Source organism: Varanus komodoensis, unplaced genomic scaffold, assembly GCF_004798865.1.
Source record: "Varanus komodoensis strain SLA01 unplaced genomic scaffold, ASM479886v1 scaffold14_1, whole genome shotgun sequence".
Lineage (NCBI taxonomy): Eukaryota > Metazoa > Chordata > Lepidosauria > Squamata > Varanidae > Varanus > Varanus komodoensis.
Genome location: NW_025335438.1, coordinates 9612181 through 9632032, shown reverse-complemented (window position 1 = coordinate 9632032; position 19852 = coordinate 9612181). Strand labels below are relative to the sequence as shown.

Sequence of the window (19852 nt, the reverse complement as noted above, 5' to 3'; positions counted from 1 at the left end):
CAAACATGGAAGCAGGCGCTCTTTTAGGTATCCAGGTCCCAAGCCATTAAGGGCTTTATAGGTGATTACCAGTACCTTGAATTGAGCCTGGACTTTGATGGGAAGCCAATGGAACTGGTAGAGGACTGGGGTTATATGAGAATAATGCCCAGTCCCCATCAGCAACCTGACTGCTCTATTTTGCACCATCTGAAGTATCCAGACTGTCTTCAAGGGCAGCCCCACGTAGAGCGCGTTACAGAAATCCAACCGGGAAGTAACCAATGCATGCGTCACTGTCGCTGGGCAGTCGTCCTCCAGGTAGGAACACAGCTGATGGAACAGCTGAAGCTGATGGAAAGCACTCCTCGCCACCGCAGACACTTGAGCTTCCAAAGTCAGCTCTGGGTCGAGGAGCACTCCCAAGCTGCGGACCCTGTCCTTTAGAGGGAGTGCAACCCCATTCAGGACAAGATCCAAGTCACCTACCCAGGAGTTTGAACCACCTACCAGCAGGGCCTCCTTTTTGTCTGGATTGAGCTTCAGTTTATTGGCCCTCATCCAGCCCATTACCTTGGACAGGCACCAGTTCAGTACAGCCACTGCCTCACCTGGATTGGTTGAAAAAGAGAGGTAGAGCTGGGTATCATCAGCGTACTGATGATTCCACAGCCCACACCTCTGGATGACCTCTCCCACCGGTTTCATAAAGATGTTGAAGAGCAAGGGGGACAGAATGCCATGGCGCAGAAGTAAAGTCCCCCAGCACCACCTTCTGGAATCGGTCGTTGAGGTAGGAGCGGAACCACTGCAAAGCAGTGCCTCCTACTCCCAACCCCCTTAGCCTATCCAGAAAGATACCATGGTCGAAGGTATCGAAAGCCACTGAGAGGTCCAGGAGAACCAACAGGAACACACTCCCCCTGTCTCTTTCCCTGCACAGGTCATCATACAGGCCGACCAAGGCAGATTCAGTACCATACCCGGGTCTGAAGTCGGACTGAAATGGGTCCAAATAATCAGTCTCATCCAAGAGAGCTTGGAGTTGCCCCACCACCACCTGCTCCAGCACCTTGCCCAAAAACGGATGTTGGCCACCAGTCTATAATTGGCAGCCATTTCTGGATCCAGGGACACCTTCTTTAGGACCGGCCTGACCACCACCTCCTTTAGAGGGGCAGGCACCCGGCCGTCCTTCAAAGAGGCGTTGATGACCTTCTGGATCCAGGAACCAATCCCATGTTTGGCTTTGGATAGTAGCCACGATGGGCAGGGGTCCAGTACACAGGTGGTGGTACATACTTGTCCAAGCACTTTGTCCACGTATTAAATGGTGGTTAGACATGAAAGGGATTATATACATGAAAGATAAGGTTTTCAATTTCCACTAATCATGAAGGCTACATATTACCTTCAGTACTACAAGCTAGGAAAAAAATGGGTGTAGTGACCAGAGTATTGGAATGGAACTCATAATATCCGGGTTCTAGACCCCAGTCAGCCATAAGCTAATGGGGTAACTTTGGACCTGTTATGGACCCTCAAACTCACCTACCTCACAGGCAAAATGTAAAGGAAGATATGACAGTCATCTTGCATTCCTTTCAAGTGAAAGAAAGGTGTGTATTAATGTAACATGACTGGGATGATGGTACTCATGGGCTTCTCAAAGGCATCTGGTTCACCATTGTGAGAACAGAAGGCTGGATTAGATATGCCTTTGCTCTGAACCAACACAGCACTTATATTCTTGAAGGAAATGTAAGATCAAAACAGCCTTTCATGAGCAACATCAGCCAAGAAACATAACAAGGTCACAGTGGTGTTCCTATCTTTGTTTTGCCTTCAATTTGGCCAGACTTTAAAAAAAGTTTTGCAAAGAATGAACCCTGACTGAAATGCATGTCCACATTGGTGCATTTAATACATTTAATGTGCAAGATATGCATCTATATAATCTGTATTCAAGTTTTGAAAGTCAGCCAAGTCTCTGTGATGCTTTTCATGGTGTCTTAAAATCTCAGAATGTGTAAAAAGCTTGAGCGTTTTTTCCCCCCCAACCCTATTATATAATCCACATAGTAGCTTTCTTTGCAACAACTGATCCCAGACTGAGCTAAATCAATTACTGAAAATATTAAAACTGATTGAGCCAGGAAATGTGTTAATAATGAAAGATAACAAAACAGTTTGAACCACAAACAGACATTGGAAATGATCTCTGCTTAGTGGAAAGTACTTCCTGAAGTATTAACAAAGGAATGGCCTATTTTAAATTGCTTTGGTATGAGTGCTTTTTTCCAGTTCTTCCAAAAGTAGTTTGATTCTATGAATATGTGCCACCTGCAAATTTAAAGTTAGCAAAAAGCTTTTAAAGAACTCAATGATCCCAAAATAAATGCAGCTATGTCACTTATTTACAACTGCTTTATTTATTTATTATTGCTTTTATATACTGTTCATCAGCCCTGCATGGCTGCAAGAATGGTTTACAAAAATCAGTATTAAAATAGAGGTTCCTAATTATATCATATAACAATTACAACCATAAAGCAATTAAAGAAACATAATTACAGAGAACCATTTTAAATAAATCTAAACATCTGTCTAAAAGTCTCTAAAAATCTCTTGGCTGTCAGTCTACTCATTTCTTGTCCTCATATGAACAGTGGCCACCCAGCATAAGTCTGCTTGACATAACAATAACATTAAATACAAATAAATAAATGCAGATAATTCAATCATTAAATACTATGAGAAAAAAATAAATAAATACCAAAATACCAAAATGATAAAAGTAATTATTCCACAGCAGTCACTGTACTCTAAAATATATAAGTAAAACATTCTAACCATTAAAACATGGAAAAATTAAAAGGTCTTGGCCTGGTGTCAAAAAGTATAGCGTGCTGGCATCATGAGCAACTCTCTGGAGAGCTGGTTCCATAACTGAAGCACCAGGGCACAGAAGGCCTTTCCCCTGGTAGGTCCCCTCCTTCCTTCTTGGAGGAATGGCTTCTGGAGGAGGACCTCCTCTGTTGACCTTAGGGGTCAGGAAAGTATACATGGGAGAAGGCATTTCTTGGATACATAGGCCCTAAACTGAGTAGGGCTTTGAAAGACCAATGAAAGTACCTTAAACAGGCCTGGAATTCAAGCCAATGGAGCTGCCACAGCATAGGTGTTATATGTTCCTGCCCTGAAGTACCTGATAACAGGTGGGCAACTCCATTTTGTACCAGCTGAAGCTTCCACACCATTTTCAAGGGCAGCCCTATGTAGATCATGTTACAGTTGTCCATCCGAGCAGATACCAGTACATGGACCACTGCTGCTAGATCCTGTCTGTCAGTAGGGCGCATTTGATGGATTAAATAACCTGTCCAGAGACCTGCAGGGTATTGAATGGGGTAAAATACCCAAACAAACAAACAAACAAACAAACAAATGGAGTTGCTGGAAAGAGCTCCTGGACACAGAGCCCACACAATATTCCAGGGACAGCTTCAGGTCCAGAAGCACTCCCATACTCCAAAGCCTTTATGGGAACTGCAACCCCATCAAGGAGAGACTGATATCCTCCGTCTGGATCTAGGAACACCTATCAGTACAACATCAGTCTTATCTGGACTAAGTTTCAATTTATTCATCCTCATCCATCCATCACCCCACTCAGGCACTGGTTCAAAAATGTCACCACCTCACCTGGATGAGGTGACAATGAGAGGTAAAGCTGAGTGTCATCAGCGTACTGCTGACCCTTCAGCACAAACCTCCTCTCCCAGTGGTTTTGTGTAGATGTGGAATAGCCTTGGGGAGAGTATAGAGCTCTGAGGCACTCCTTGGCACAGCAGCCATGGCACAGAACTGTGCTCCTGCAATGCCACCTTCTGGAAATTGTCAACCAAATAGGAGTGGAACTGCTGCCAAACCATGTCCCTGACTCCCAACTTGGCCAGCCATGGTTGATAGTGTCGAAAGCCATCAGAATGGCTATAAAAGACAGACATCAGAATTAGGCATATATTAATGTTTTAGTACACCAATGTCCCAGTGACCCTCAGCTTTACATGTAGAAAGGTTATGAGATACTCACTTTATTATATTAACACATATAAATATACATGCCAATATCCACATCCTTTGACACTCTTAACCTTCTCCCAGCTGCAATGGAATATTGCAGTTTCAGTCTCCTTCATTTTAATAAAAACATACTCATTTGCTGGCTTCACACAACATGACAACCCATACTCAAGGACAGACCATGATCAATTTAAGTGCACTCAAACCCATTGAATTAATGGGTTTAAGCATACTTTAACTCTAGATTGGCTTGTAGCTTTTATCTGCAATACGGCAGTTTTATTTTGCTTGGATTGACTGATCTAAAGTATTTCTTTATTCATTCATGTTTTCCAAGTATTACTTCAAATTAGCAGATAGGATTTACAAGGTAAGCTATCAAAGAGCTAAAATCAAGTCAAAATACATTGCAAAAGATTTAGTTTGCTGATTAATTAACATAACTATTGTTGATTCACATAAGCAAGTTACCTTTTCAGACCTATTAGAATAATCTATAAACACAACTGAACGAGTGAGAGCCATTAAATTTTGGCAGGTAGAACACGGCAGCACTAATCCCATTCCATAAGAAAATATGAATAAAAATTAACCAGGTGACTGTGAACAGACTGTTTAGCCTTAGTTTTCACTCTAGTGGTAGACTACCCCAGATTGGCAATAGGACAGGGAATCTAATTACTGCAAATATTTTGATCATAAAATTCTGTTTCAGAGGAAGGGATTTGGTGCCCTGGCCAGCTTATGCCATATTATGTCTGCACACATTTAAGTGCTACTGATTTTATGTTGGGGAATAACCTAGAACTACCACTTTGAAATGCTAAAATGTTTGCACTTGATTGCCAATTAATTCAGGTTCTTTACATAGTTAACTAAAGTAGTATTAAAACGTAATCTCTCCACTTTTTCTGTATATGCAGGTATTTATTCTATAATGTGATGATGACCAGCAGTTCAGAGTATATGCGAAATAAGGTTAGCTAGTTTATTTTCAATAAGCTCTAGAATTAAATGCATTTTAGGAAGTTTGGATAGGGCTATAGTAAGAAGGCCTGTGTTAGAGCTTGCTGCTCTATGCACAGATTGGCATAGGACCTGGTTGGCTGAATAGGATTTTATCCTTGCTCTACAGTTTTATCACAGCAAGGCAATCTGCATATGGTAACTTTCCATGAAAGTATATTGCTGTGTAGCTTTTTAGCCTAATCCGACAACTCATCCAGGCAGGTCATTTTGCAGAGAAGACAGTGATCAAGTCAAGGAATACAACAGATTTGTATTTGTTCATCTTCTGAAAATGCACACAGGCCTTCTTACTAACAGACACTTATCTGGCTCCACCTCCATAGGCGTATTTCCAGTAGGGCCACCCCAAGGGTACAATTAACTGACTTTAACTTACATTGTCAATTGCCTGAAATAACAAGACAAATCTTTGACTGTAGATTTTTACATCCCAAACAGGAAGCTGTGATTGTAAAGGAAGCACATTTACATTTCTGTAAAGATAGCCAGGTGTCATAGAATCAAGGTGACTTCATAGCTGAAGTAAATATATATTGCTCACCACCAAAAATAAGCAGGCATTTTTGAATGGCATTGTTGGCTCTATCTCTTTTGCCTTTGGTCTCTCCCTCCCGCCTCATTGCTTCCACTGTGCCCACTGGAATGTGGCCCTCAGACTGCCAGAACACTAGCACTGGGGGAAAGGATTAACCATTCCCTTCCTTCATACTATGGCTTCAACCCAAATTCTTTCTTACACTAGGCTGCTTTTAGGAAAATAAGAAAGACATTGGGAATCACCAGTCATGAATCTCTTGCATCATGTGTAGATTGAACCTTGGTTAGCTAGAGCAGTGAAGTAAAAGTTTTATAAGAATTCCAGAGTATAATTTTGAAATATCTAAGATAATTATCAAGATAAGGTACAAAGAATCATAGATTCACTTAAAAGAGGAATACTTAACATTTTGAAGAATGTTCTCTGTTATCACACAAGACTATATTCTGTGAAGAAAAAATGTAGGCAGTGCTGTTGGGGAGCTCAGTAGTAAGTAGCAAATGTTTTAGTACTTTAAAGGTAGTGACACATCTAGCTTTTTACAACATAGATTGGGATACTGGTTTAATGATATGGATGAAGAATATGTGCATGCCAGTATATGTACTTACACTACTACTATGATATAATATTTATACAACTGTGGCAAAGACTTTTAAAGAAAAGTACTTAAGATGCCACCAAAGTGAAATGTATTAAATAGTTATGACAGGACAATACATATACTTTGCATAAAGGTAAAGGTAAAGGTTTCCCCTTGACATTAAGTCCAGTCATGCCTGACTCTAGGGGGCGGTGCTCATCTCCGTTTCCTAGCCGAGGGAGCCAGCATTTGTCCACAAACAGTCTCCGTGGTCATGTGGCCAGCATGACTAAACACCGAAGTGCACGAAATGCTGTTACCTGCCCACCAAAGTGGTACCTTTTTATCTACTCGCATTTGCATGCTTTCGAACTGCAAGGTTGGCAGGAGCTGGGACGGAGCAACGGGAACTCACCCCGTTGTGCAGATTTGAACCGGCGACCTTTCGATCAACCAGCCCAGCAGCACAGTGGTTTAAACCACTGCGCCACCTGCAGTCCCTTATACCTGCAGTCCCTTATACTTTGCATAGGAAGTTCTAATTTGGTTGGTTTGGTGCTACTGCATTCATATCCTTCTTAATGGTGTCCCATAGATATCTGGTTCATCACTGTAGGAAAAGAATGGTGGACTAGCCATTTAGTTTTATCCATCAGGTTTATCATATGTTCAAATAGTACATGATGCATAAAAAAAATCCTAGACTCCCTAGAAGTTATTGCAACTTTGGATCTGCTTATGAGAAAGATAGACCAGATAGCATAACAAGTTCCTTGACAAGTCCTTCCACATACCTTTTAATGGACGGACTTGATCCATGCATATCGCATTGTGCTTATGTGCCCTGAAACTGCTTTATCTGACTGAAATGAAAGATCTGTGTGTGTGTGTGCGCGCCAGCTTAAACCATTAATCTCATGAAGTCTAAACTGGAGAATACCCTTCCCAATATATGACTTTCCAGGAACCAGATGAGGCCATGATAACCCAGGAAGGAACATAAGAGAAGCCATGCTGGATTAGATTGAAGGGCCCATCTAGTCCAGCATTCTGTTCATGCAGCTGTCTGTGGGAATCCAAAAACAGGATAAGAGTGCAGTGACACTTTTCCAGCCAAGATCACCCAACAGCTGGTGTACACAGATCTTCTACTTCTGACACTGGTGGTGGCATATGGTGGAACACATACCATCATCTTTGCCTGTCTCTTTGGGAAGGGACCACAGCTTAATGGCAGAGCTCATATGCTTTGCATATACATGGTCTAGACTTCAGTTAGGTAGCAGGTGATAAGACGGTTGTCTCCCTTAAACTTTAGAGGATCATTGATACTCAAAGAAACTATACTGGGCTTGATGGACAAGTCACCTGCTTGTTCTTTCTGTGTTTTCCCCCATGACATATATATTGATCATGAAACAACCCCCTTATTCAGAACAACCAAAGAGAACACTGCTCAGAATCCATGCTTGACTATGGTATTATTGGTTGGTCTTGGGCCAATAATTCACCAATCTCAGGGATGTGATACAGTGCTTATTCTTGGAGGAAGGGAGGCATACAACTGTAGTAATTGCCATTCAACAGTACAGGTCTATTTACTCATATGTAAGTTTATCTGTTTCAAGGATAAGCAACTTGTGTCCTTCAGTTATTTTAAACTCTACTCCTGTCAAGTTAGCTAGCATGGCCAATGGTCAGGGCTGATGGAAGTTGTACTCTAAAAGAGCTGCGGGGAAGCAGGTTATTTATTTCTGCTCTAGTCCAGCAGGGTTTATTCTTCAGTAAGTGTCCTTAGGATTGCATAGCTGATTCATATCCTTTATATTTGGTCGGTCTATTGGAGAAAGGAACATGGAGGAAGAAACCAAAAAGTGAGGCAGGGAAAAAGCTTTGGTGTACTTCATAGAGTTACAATCAACTCTCCCTGTGTCATGATTTATTTGGTATAATTCATATTTCTGAACTCTTGCCTTCTCAGTGTTCAGTGTAATGAAATAATTATTTATATTTACTAGGTATGGGATGAAAATCTAGCAAAGTCTGCAGAAGCATGGGCTGCTACCTGCATTTGGGACCATGGCCCTTCTTATTTACTGAGATTTTTGGGACAAAATCTGTCTGTACGGACTGGAAGGTAATTTGTAAGATATTATCAGTAACACTGAAGATAGCTGGGCCAATTCAGAAATTTGTCAAAAATTTCCTTGAAGTGAAACAGATTGGTAGACACAATAGTCAGAGACTATCCCATCTTTGTGGACCTTTTTGCATAGATTTGGTCACCTGTTTAACTGTTTTCTATGGCTTTTAAAGAGTTCTTTGTTTTAGGCCCATCTTAATTACTGTTGCTGGGCTAGATTTTTTTACACTTCCACAGCATATTATTTTATATCATGCTTTGAATGTGATGCTGCTCCGGAGTTGAATTTTTTTATACTTCTGTGTTAATTTATATACAATAATTTAAAAGTGTACCTATGTAATTTTTGCGGGCTCCCCTTAAGGCTGCTTCTGACCTAAAAGGAGGCATAAACATATCAAAAACATAAACATACAAACAAACAAATGGGTACATCTAGCAATGCTCCAGAGAAATCTGTTTGTGTAGGTGCTTTCTGTGTAGACTGAAGCACTTTATCTTCTCTGGAGGACCACAGGGGTATGATACAGCACAGTGGCAGTTTCTTGCTGTCTAATGGAAACAAGAAAAAATGGTGGAAAAGAAAAATGTCCTAAATTATATTCAATTGGCCTAAGTATATGCAGCCTTCCACATCTTATAGTTTTATTGTTAACCATCTTTAAACTGGCAGGATATAAATCCTTCAGTAATGGTACATAAAAAGGAGATTATGGATGGACACTGTTCATCAAGGAGAACAGAAAGATATCTAAACATCAGATTTTTATATCAAAGACAACTTTTATATCAAGCACTTAAGGTGGTGGCCCAAGAACAAAGTTTTATTCTTGAAATAGAAAATACCCTTTAAGTCTTTCTAAAGTCTGCTCACAAAAAGCAGACTTGGTTTTCTAAGTCTCCATCGAAATGGCAGACTCTTGCTCTTTAAGTGGGCTATAATTCTTGTGCAGAATAATCACAGTATGATATGTCGGTAATGTCAAATGCTCAAAAATCTCTCTCTCTCTCTTGTGCTTTTGCCTAGATACCGATCCATTCTCCAGCTGGTGAAGCCATGGTACGATGAAGTGAAAGACTATGCCTTCCCCTATCCTCAGGACTGCAATCCAAGATGCCCACTGAGATGCTATGGACCCATGTGCACACATTATACCCAGGTATATGAATTCAGATGGTCCAATGTCATGTTTCAGTTCAAAATTCAATGATAGGGTGTATTGCCTTGTAACAGAAGAATATTACTATTTTTTCAGATGGTTTGGGCCACTTCCAATCGAATAGGCTGTGCAATCCACACATGTCACAACATGAATGTCTGGGGTTCCGTCTGGCGACGAGCTGTTTACTTGGTATGCAACTATGCCCCAAAGTAAGTACCTCTGGTTTGCTTTGTCTATTTTATCAGTCCACAAGCCATCTGATTGAGCTACCTGATTATCCTTTTATCTGATTTTCTAATTGTGGCCCCTACTGAGGTCATCTTTCAAGTGCCTTGTACATTTGGTACAATTGGTGGCATTTGTACTTGTATATATACTATCTTCACTGTTTGTATACATACCTCCATAAAGGTAAATCAGGGCCATTATAACTCTATCTGACAAACAAGAGTAATGTACTGTTAATATACCAACTCAATTGTGGTATATATTTCAAATTTAAATGGAGAATGAAGCAAGAATTGTATGGAGGATCAGCCAACCAAAGTTCCACTTTTGCATCTATTTAAGAATGGATAGCAAAGATGATTGGGTTCTAAGAATGTTTGATATGCTTATTTTCATATCCTGTTATTTAACCATTTAATTTATTCTGCTTTTGTATCCTAACTAGTGATAGGAAGGGAAAAGGTTATGATGCATGTGAAAATTCCTACTCTATGAGCACTGGAAAATTTATTATTTTTCTCAGATTTTCCAGGCTTTGTTAATATACTTTCAATCATATGTTTACAGTCATAGATATCAGAATCTTGAAATGAATTAAATGTCTGATTATGAAACTAAATTTCAAAATCAGGATCAAATTGTGTGCTTTTTCAATACCAAATTAGAATAGATAGCCCTTCACATAACCCGTTACCTTTATTAATGTAAATATATTTACCACAGTTATTCTAAGCACCAATCACATCTCTATATTTGTTCTCAGGGGGAATTGGATCGGAGAAGCACCATATAAAGTAGGAGTGCCATGTTCTGCTTGTCCGCCAAGTTATGGAGGATCTTGCACTAACAATCTTTGCTTTCCGGGGGTCACATCAAACTACTTATATTGGTTTAAGTAAAAAGTTACAGTTGTTCTAGTCAAATGAGTGTGTTACAAAATCTTGAATATTGAACTTTGCACATATTGTATATATATAGTTATTGTTATTATTATTATTATTAGTGTAAACATTCTGTAGTAGTTTGAAAACTAGTTTTAATATTGTTACATAAATCCCACTACCCATGCTGAATTAATAGTTACCTTTCCAGACTGATAAGAGGTACTGTGTATTCAAAGAGAAATGAAAGAAGATACAGACATTCAAAGTCACAAGCTAATGGATAAACAAGCTAATCAGGGTCCTAAGGTTTATTTTAGTGCCTTAGAAACTGGGGGAATAAGTTGCCTTGTTTTCAAACTTCCAACTTGAGAGTGTTGGACATCAGGTGACTATCAGTTAACTGTATGCAGTGCTTTGCATATCACAAATGATCTCCAGCAAAAAAGAGCAAACAAAAGATACTCAATCCTCCATGCAAAGTAAATGGTTTAACTAACACAAACTGGTTCCCTAGAACAATTTTATCAAATGGTTATTTCTTTGTGTGTGTTATTTTTCAGAATGAACAAAGCAATTACATTCTATTAAAAAAATCTAAAACCAAGTATATATTTTTATGAGACAGAATACACTGTGTTAGAAGTCTTTAGGCAATTAAGTAGGAAGAAAACGTATTGAAATCATAATGGTGTATATTTGTACAGGTTTCTTGTTCTAGTATCTCTACATTGTAAAAAGAATAGGTCCAAGCTTACGTATTTGCTTAAAGATACGTACATTGCTGCAAATTGTCCGGATGGTATGGACCAGGGGATCTCAGACTTCTTCACCAGTGGGCCAGTGGAGAGGTGCCAGTGGGGCGTGTGGGCTGGAAAGGTGGCGTTGGTGGGGGCGGTGCATGCAGGTGCGCGCTGAAGTGGGGATGGGGCGTGGGCAGGCGCGCACGCGTGGTGAGGGGAGGCAAGACAAGGCAGGGGCGGGCACATGCCACGAGGCAGGCACACGAGGCAGTGGCTGGCTTGCTTGCTTGGAGATCGTTTGTCTGAGCGAGCAAACTGCTGTCTCCCTGTGCATGGGGCAAGATGGGTGGTGGCGACCCTGCGCATGCGGCGGATCCAAATGGACACGGCGGGCCGGATAAATGGATATGGTGGGCCGGATCCAGCCCCCGGGCCATAGTTTGAGGACCCATGGTATGGACTAACCTGAGCTGTGATGTCATAAACAACAGAATATTATTTTGTAACTATAGTAACATCCTACCCATAAGCTATCTGTCTGTGTTCCCCTTCCAAATTATTCCTTGGCTTTCTAGCTAGTATTACCTGTGGCCTAGCTGTTCCTAGGATAGTACATTGTGGTCTACCTGCCTTCTCATAATGGAGCTACCTGTTGGTGCAGCAGAGTAGATGGGTGTAGCTGTGCTAATATGATTCCAGGTTCTTGTCAAGATGTGCAATAATATTAAATAGAGCTATCTGGTCTTTTTCAGGCTAGGTTAAAAAACTGCTCTGGTGTGCCTTGCTTAGACTTACTATATCCTGTGACAAGGTTGGATTACTTTCAGTAACACAGAGTTTATCTGAACTGGATCAGTCCATTCAATTAAACAGAGTGGCAGATCAATTTCACATGAACAATGGTTGTGAATGAATCTTCACAGTCATGAAAAGAATAGTAATAAGTCAAAAGAGTAATTCTGCTTAAAATTTTCATGAGTATTTGTCACTGACTACAAAATAGCATAGGTAATAGTCATCCAGTGATATAATGACCCAAGTAAAGGTATGCTTAAGCTGTGTATCTTGTGAATGGGCTTCCATAGGATTGGAAGACCTGACTATGGTGGTACCCCACTTGCCTGAAAGCCTATGGATGAGCTGACTGGGTGAAGGGTTCTTCCCTGCAGACTGCCACACTAACACATGGAGGCTGGACTAGCAGTGTGAATCCAGAAGTAAGACTCCTTTCTCTAGTAATTGTGTGAGGCAAGTATAATGTGAAGAGAGCTAAACAGCCTTTCTTATTCAAGACTTCAGAAACAAAATAAGAAAATTGGTCACATGCACATCTAATAAATTAAGCACTTTTTGAAGAGTAAAGAAGAATTTTTGCTATTTTGGGATTGACCTTGGCACTCAAAGCAGAACTTTTAAAAATGAATATGGATACTTTGGAATTACCTGCATACAGTCTGAACTTTAGTTGATTGTGACATTCAGGTTCTCCTTTTCACTGGAAGCAGCCTTCACATGTGTCACAGATTCCAGCTGAGAATGTTTCCATATGCAACCAAATGCAGACTTTTTATGGGCTACTATCCAGGGCTGTACCTCATAGTGTTTCACAGCTAGGTCGTATGATGGTAGTGAACATTTTTTCTGTAAAGATGCAAAGCTACAAAGTCTGTTCACTTTTCCTCATTGTCAGAAAACTGACATAAGTTAACAGAAAAATATAAAATTCTCAGACAGGTGAGTGCTGATTTTATCTTCATCAAATAAGCTTTTAGGTAGAGAGGTCTTTTCTGGTTGCTGGGAACAGTAAGAAGCAAATGCAAATCCTATGTATTTCTGATATGGGAAAGAAATAAGCATTAAATTAGAACTGTAATAAGTTTCAGAAGCAATGTAGTATGCTTTCTAAACAGAACAGTAATTGTAAATATATGTTCTAGAAACTACTACGCATACTATATATAGACACAGATACATTATTGTTAACTGTTATTCTTCTGTGTTGGTGCAAATAAGCTCATTCTTTGGAATCCTGTCAATACAGGCAATGACACGTTGCTGTTGTCAAGCAGGTGCATAGGTCTTTTAGCAATATGTAACAACCTTCCATAATATGATGCCTTCAAGAGCAGGGGGCACTAGTTTGTGGAAAGCTGAAATACAACAATGGTGCTAACAATGGGTGAAGCCCTGACTTCATTGAAAACAGTGTTAATCTTTTCAGGTAACCCAGGATTTAACCACCTGTCCACTATATCCAGCAGGAAATAAAGATGACATAAGCTATTTCAGATGAGCAGCTTCTTTTAAAACAGGCAGCAAGTATTGAAGGGTTCTTTTGGATATGTTTTTCATATAGCAGAGAGATGTTTCCATGTTCTTATGTTTAACTTACACGATTAAAGAGTGACTTAATCATACAGAATATCTTTTGCTAACTAAGTGTACTTTAGATGAATGATGGGGATTGCATTCCCAAACACCTGCAGTACACCAGTTTTTGTAATATTGATCTATAAGGATGTTGTAAAACTCTCTGCTCTGTTGACTTGAACTCCTGCAATACTTACTCTCCGCTTTCTTTTGGTTTATATCAGTGGTTTTAAAACTCAAAAACTTAGAATTCCTCACTGAGAAGACTAATAGTTGTAGCTTTCCAGGAAGCAATTTGACTAATATCCATATCACAGATGCTTCTCTGTGATGTAAAGAAGATCTTAGATATATTTTGGGGAACACATAATTAATGTGGTGCAATGGCAAGAGCCTAACAGGTCTGGGTGATGACCCATGTTCATGACCATTGGTAGTTGTTTATGTTTCCTGGCAGACGCATGGGCTCCTTTGCAAACAAAAAGATTTGAATAGTGTTTCTTGAATGTAAAAAATATGAAAACCACTGGTTTATATAAAAGCAAGCTGAGAAATGTTCATTTACCTACATGGCCAGTATCAATGGTGCTTTGGTAGAGTAGCTCAATATGAAGCTCTGTGTATTTGCTAATTAAAAAAGACAGTAATGTAGCAGATATCTGGAATATTGGCTGTACAACTGCAATTGATTCGATGCTAGTAAATACACATAGTATAAGGTTGAAACAGAGCAAAGTTGGCCATATAAATGTTTCATATTTTTACAGTTTTTTATATTATTTCAGTGTAGAGCAGAAATTCTGGTGATAAGTTTCTTGGGTCTTCCAATGATTCTAGTGGAACTATTTTGACAGCATTTTCACTGTTATTATAGGGCTACATGTAGGTTGGGTTTAGGGGTAAAGCAGTCATCAATTTTCACAGACTTACTAACTAGTATAAAAGAACCATTTTAGTAACACTCACTTCCTTCACCAGCACAACACTGGGATGTAACTTTCTCTTCCAATATAAAAGAAATATTGACAAATTGACAAAAAGACCAAAAATAATAGTAAATATTAAATTGATCTTAAAAATACATTATGAATTAGAAGAGACATAAGAATAAAACTCTACATGGGTGTCCAAAATGTTAACCCACCAACATAGCTTTTGATACCATAATAGTATTGGGCTTAAATAAGTATTTTAATATTAAGCTATTTTGGTGCTAAAGGACTGACTCTTTTATGATATATTCTCCTAATTTAGCTTCATATAACTAGTAACGTAACTTCTATTGGCAGCACATTACAATTCTCAAACCAACTATGGGCCCAATCCAAGGAATGTTTAAACTATATAAACCAGCTGAGCCATGCTGAGAATCATAGGATTTTATATGTCTATACATGGACCCTTAAGTACACATGCAATTGTTCAGACTTAACCAACCTGGCATCTTCCAGGGGGATTGGACTATAGTACCCAGTCTCCCAGTCAGCCAGGTGGGAAAAGATTGCAATAGTTCATGCTCAACTTGGGTCAGACATTTCCTTCTACTTTTAGGGGACCATTTGTTCACTGGGACGTTTGTCTTTCAAGGGGTGTCCATAAGAACATTTGCCTTATATTTAATTACTGAGAGTGTGTTTCTATTTTCTGTTTCTTAATAGCAAACCAAAAAAAAAAAATCCTTTACTGTTGATGTACACAGCAATTTGGCTGCTCTGAGAAGCCCAGCTGAGTGCCTGGGACAGAATGCCCTTGGGAGTGATTCTACGTCATGACATTCTTGACATGAGACACTCTTGGGAGAACAGATGGCTGCCCATATATTTTTTGTCTGCTACAACCTGGACCATATCAATGGGCCTAGCATTTCCCTCCACACAAGAGTTCTCTGTAATCACTAACCTTTTTTCTATTTCATTTGAATGTGATTAAATTGTCTCCTCAATCTCACTTTGAGGCATAACACTGTAAAAATTGAAAGAAAAAAGAAGGTGAATACAAGAAAACAAATTAGAATGCCTTATAGAGAGACAATTCTGAGGTCATATTTTCTTAGAAGATAAGACTTTTCTTTAAAAGTCTTAGAAGACTTTTAAAACCATATGATTAAATGAAGATTATAGGTATCATTTGGGGCAATTTGTACTTGTGTCACAAGTAAATGTTGTAATCCTGGTTATGATGACTCCCATATACTTCCCTACAAAGATAATTCGAAGTAGTTATCATCCTAAAAACACATATGCACTTTATTCTTGTGAATCCAGGGTGATAAGATTAAATAGCAAATAAGCTGTTTTCTTAAGTATTTTGCCAAGCAGCAAAGCAGACTATATATCCCAACAGTGATAGAAAATCAAGTAATAATTTAACCCACTAGTGACAGAACATTATATAAAGAATCCATGAAAATAACTCTTTCATATATATTCCTTGGTATGAACCTGAATTGTTTGTATCATGAAGCTTGAAGCTTTACATTTTAAATGTATGATGAACCTGTAAATTGTGAGTCTAACACATGCCTACTTGCAACCGTGTGTGTCACAGAGATACGTGTGCTCATCAAGGAAGCCTGATTGGCTGTGACCCCTTGCCTTGTACAGTTGGTGGGCAGGCATTATGTTGCTGCTGCACAAGCAACCATGATAAACCACACTCACAGAAGACACGTATTAGCACCCAGATTACAGTGATTATTTTTGTTTTTAACTTAGTATATCTTATAGTCTGTTCTCTGTATTTCAGCAATGGCCTTCTACAAGCATAACTCTCAATCATACTTCAGTCTATGAGGCCTGCTTCTCCCTTCCCTCTTCATCCCCATTGCTAGAAGAGAGAGACTAGAAGCAGAATAATCTGTTTATCATTGTGAATCAGGAACAAAATTTAAGTTTAAATATGGCTTATTTTGAACAAGCCAGTATTGTAAATCATAGTTTAAAGTTGGCTTATTAGATAAACCTGAGTTAATGCTAAATCTAGTTTATGCTGATTCAGATCTGGGAATAAACCACAGTCTGCTAAAAATGGAAGTAAATACATCCAATATCCTCCTTGCAATCAGATTAATCCATGAGCCTAAAGGAGTGCAGAAATTCAAGTTCACTTGCATAACACTATGTAAGAGTTTATTATTATGTCTGAACACATAATACACATTTTGGGAATGGCAAAAGTTGACTTTCAAAACTGTAACAGATTATACACTTCTTGTTATATGAAACCAAGTCTTAATATATTTCATATGTATTTATAAAACCAAACATCCTGTTTCCCTATTACATTTAAATTACCTTGTTGTAACAGTTCCTTACCTTTAAAATTTATTGGCAATACAGTTTATTGTTTGACATGGATGTTGTTTGTTTGACAATGAATAAAGTTATTTTCCCATATTAATATTACTATATTATGAACTGTGATGAATTCCCAATAGTACACTCTCAACTTTTGTTCTTGTGGAAATATAAAAGTGTGGATCCTTCTGACTGTAATTTTTAACATGCATTTAAATAAAACCTAAATTGGTTGGTATTTTATAGGTTTTGGTGTTGTTTTCTCGCTGTCCTCTTTTGCCTGAAAGCTTGATACTTTTCCCCACTGGGTTAGCCATTGTACATACAAAGTAGAAGCATGCATGATATGAATCACTCTTGCCTGGTATGAATCAGTTTTTTCAAAGTATTTTTCTATGTCAGCAGGTTTTGGTACGTTTGTTGATTAATCAAGCAATGGATATTAAGCACATATCAGTCAATCAATCAAAAACTGACAATTTGGCAAAGGAAGCTTCTGATTTTAAAAAATGCTCTTTGAAAAAAATAAAATAAAACATGCTGATTCTGGAGACTGAAAAGGTCAATTCATGGCTGCATTTGTCAGTGAATAAAGCTTCATTTTTCCAGCAGCCACAATCACAGTGCTGGGTTCCAGGTCCTTGTACATAAAACCAAATGTACACTAGCTTTTTTCATGTGGTTATGTGAAAGAATGTCACAAAATCTATGAACTAGGGTGAAGCAACCATTGTGCTTGTAAACTACATTGCAAAAATGTTTTCCCAGATGCAAATGCAGTAATATGTCAATTCCCAGTTGGAATAGTGTGTGTGTGTGTGTATGCATGCATATGGGCAGGCATGTGTGTGTGCGTGTGGTATGTACATGACTCAGCAGTGAAGCAGTTCTTTAATTTTAGAACTGTTCAATTAAATGCTCTTCCTTCACTTCAAAATAGTGAAGTCAGTCAGTCCAGCTGCTCCATTTGGGTATCCTCCTACTCCTGCTGAGTTGAGCCCTGGACTTCTGCCACAAACTTCTATCCTGACAGCACCACTTTCTCCCCTTCCTTAATTTAGCATTTTTATAGCAAAGTACAATTTAATAGACTTTCCAATAACCATTTGTTGCACCTTTCCTTTAGTCCCTAAGAAAAGTAGCATACTGGTAACCAAAGCCAAAAGTGTGATTTAGTGGGTTTAGGCAGGAATGTTATAATGGTATGTAGCTGTAACAGGTCTAGGCCACTCAGTTCCAGGAACTACAGAAGGTTTGCTGTTACCTTTAGTGGGCCAAACGTGCATAGTTCCAAACAGGGAGAAGTTGTTTTCCAGAACAGGAAGGAAAGTTCTGGGCCAGAGACAGGAATATAATCAAGGCCAAATAGAATAGAAAGATCAGGTGAATCAGAAGCAGGAATATAGTCAAAACAACACAGGGTCAATCCCACAACAGCGATCAGGGAATGAAAGCAGCAGGTAGGAAGTGTCTGCACACCAGGGACGTGTGCTTGGAAGCCAGTGATAAGCTCAAAGGCACAGCTTTGGAACACAGGACTTGGCCTATGGAAAGCAGGGCTCCATCTCTAGATAGAAATCAGTACAGAATACAGTACGCTAGTGGCAGAGGAGGTAAAACATGATGGCCTGATCACTAGATGCCCCATGATACCCAGGGCATGCACAATACTGGTGTGATCATGTTTCAATCACTGAAGACTTTGTCAGTAGGATATATATGCTAGAACCAAACTGAAATTCTCCCTTCTCATTCACAGGCAACAAAAATTCAGCTATTTTTCCAGGGAGGAAGTTTGAAAAAATGGTGGTGAGATGGAGGAAGTTTTCATTACTGGCAATGAGACATGATTCCCATGGATTGGTGGAGGGTGGGGGAATGATTGCTGTGGGCCATCAGCTGCTAGGAAAAGCACATGTGGTCACCACAAAATGATCAGTGGAAGCAAAGAATATTTGAGGAAGATGATTGTTCAGATAATTTTGTACCTGAATGCCAGTTTCATTTTATCCAGGAACTTCAGCATCATAGTATTGTTTTCCCGCATGTGAGGCCTTTTCCTGCAGTCACCATTCCTGCCTCCTCAGTATTTAGAGGTCCCTTTGGTGACAATGTGACCCTCCAGTTTTGCTTCTTTGTCTTACCTGCACATTGCAGGAATATTTATTGATTTATAAAGCAAGGTAAATAATGTGTGCAGTTGTGAAAGCGAAAGAAAAAGTGTTTTCCTCTTATGTATTTGTGCTAGTCCACAATACCACAGTGCATCTAGTGCTTGTATAGTAGAAAAGCATGAAAGGAAACACTTTTATTCTTGTGCTCAGATCTCATTCTGCACTGAAACCAAAAGCAGATACTGCCAATTGAGTTCTCGCGTAAAAAAGGTCATTGAGGTGCACTTTGAGGATGCCAGTCAAAAAGCAGGATATAATTTAATTTAATCATTATATTTCTATCTGTCTTTTCCCTGCAAGGGACTCAAGGTAGCTTATATAATTTTTCTCCTCCACATTTTATTCTTAATTTGATATGAAGTAGGACAGACTGCAAGTCAGTTACTGCTCCAGGGGCACCCTGTAAGTTTCATGGCTGAATGAGAGGCAGGATTTCCCAAGTCACAGTCCAGCACTCAACCCACCACACCACACTGGCTCTGCTAATGCCTAGTAAATGCATAAGCAAATAAATAAACAAAAAGAGAATTGACATGACCAGTCTTGTTACATATGAAGCCTTTCAGAATGTAACTCAAAATGAGAATTCCCAAATTATTTGTTCTAATCTGGGATAACTTCAGGAAATTCTGAAGAGCT

The 19852-nt window shown here is 39.2% G+C and overlaps 1 protein-coding gene across 1 annotated transcript in view; it reads left to right on the top strand.

Moving 5' to 3' along the window:
- Nucleotides 1–17277, top strand: part of PI15 (peptidase inhibitor 15) — a 30292-nt gene extending 13015 nt beyond the window's left edge. The window contains exons 3-6 of the mRNA XM_044424319.1: nt 8234–8352; nt 9386–9518; nt 9615–9730; nt 10513–17277. Of these exons, the coding sequence (XP_044280254.1) occupies nt 8234–8352; nt 9386–9518; nt 9615–9730; nt 10513–10648 (504 nt within the window). The 3' untranslated portion in view covers nt 10649–17277. The remainder of the gene's footprint in view (nt 1–8233; nt 8353–9385; nt 9519–9614; nt 9731–10512) is intronic.
- The last annotated feature ends 2575 nt before the right edge of the window (nt 17278–19852 follow it).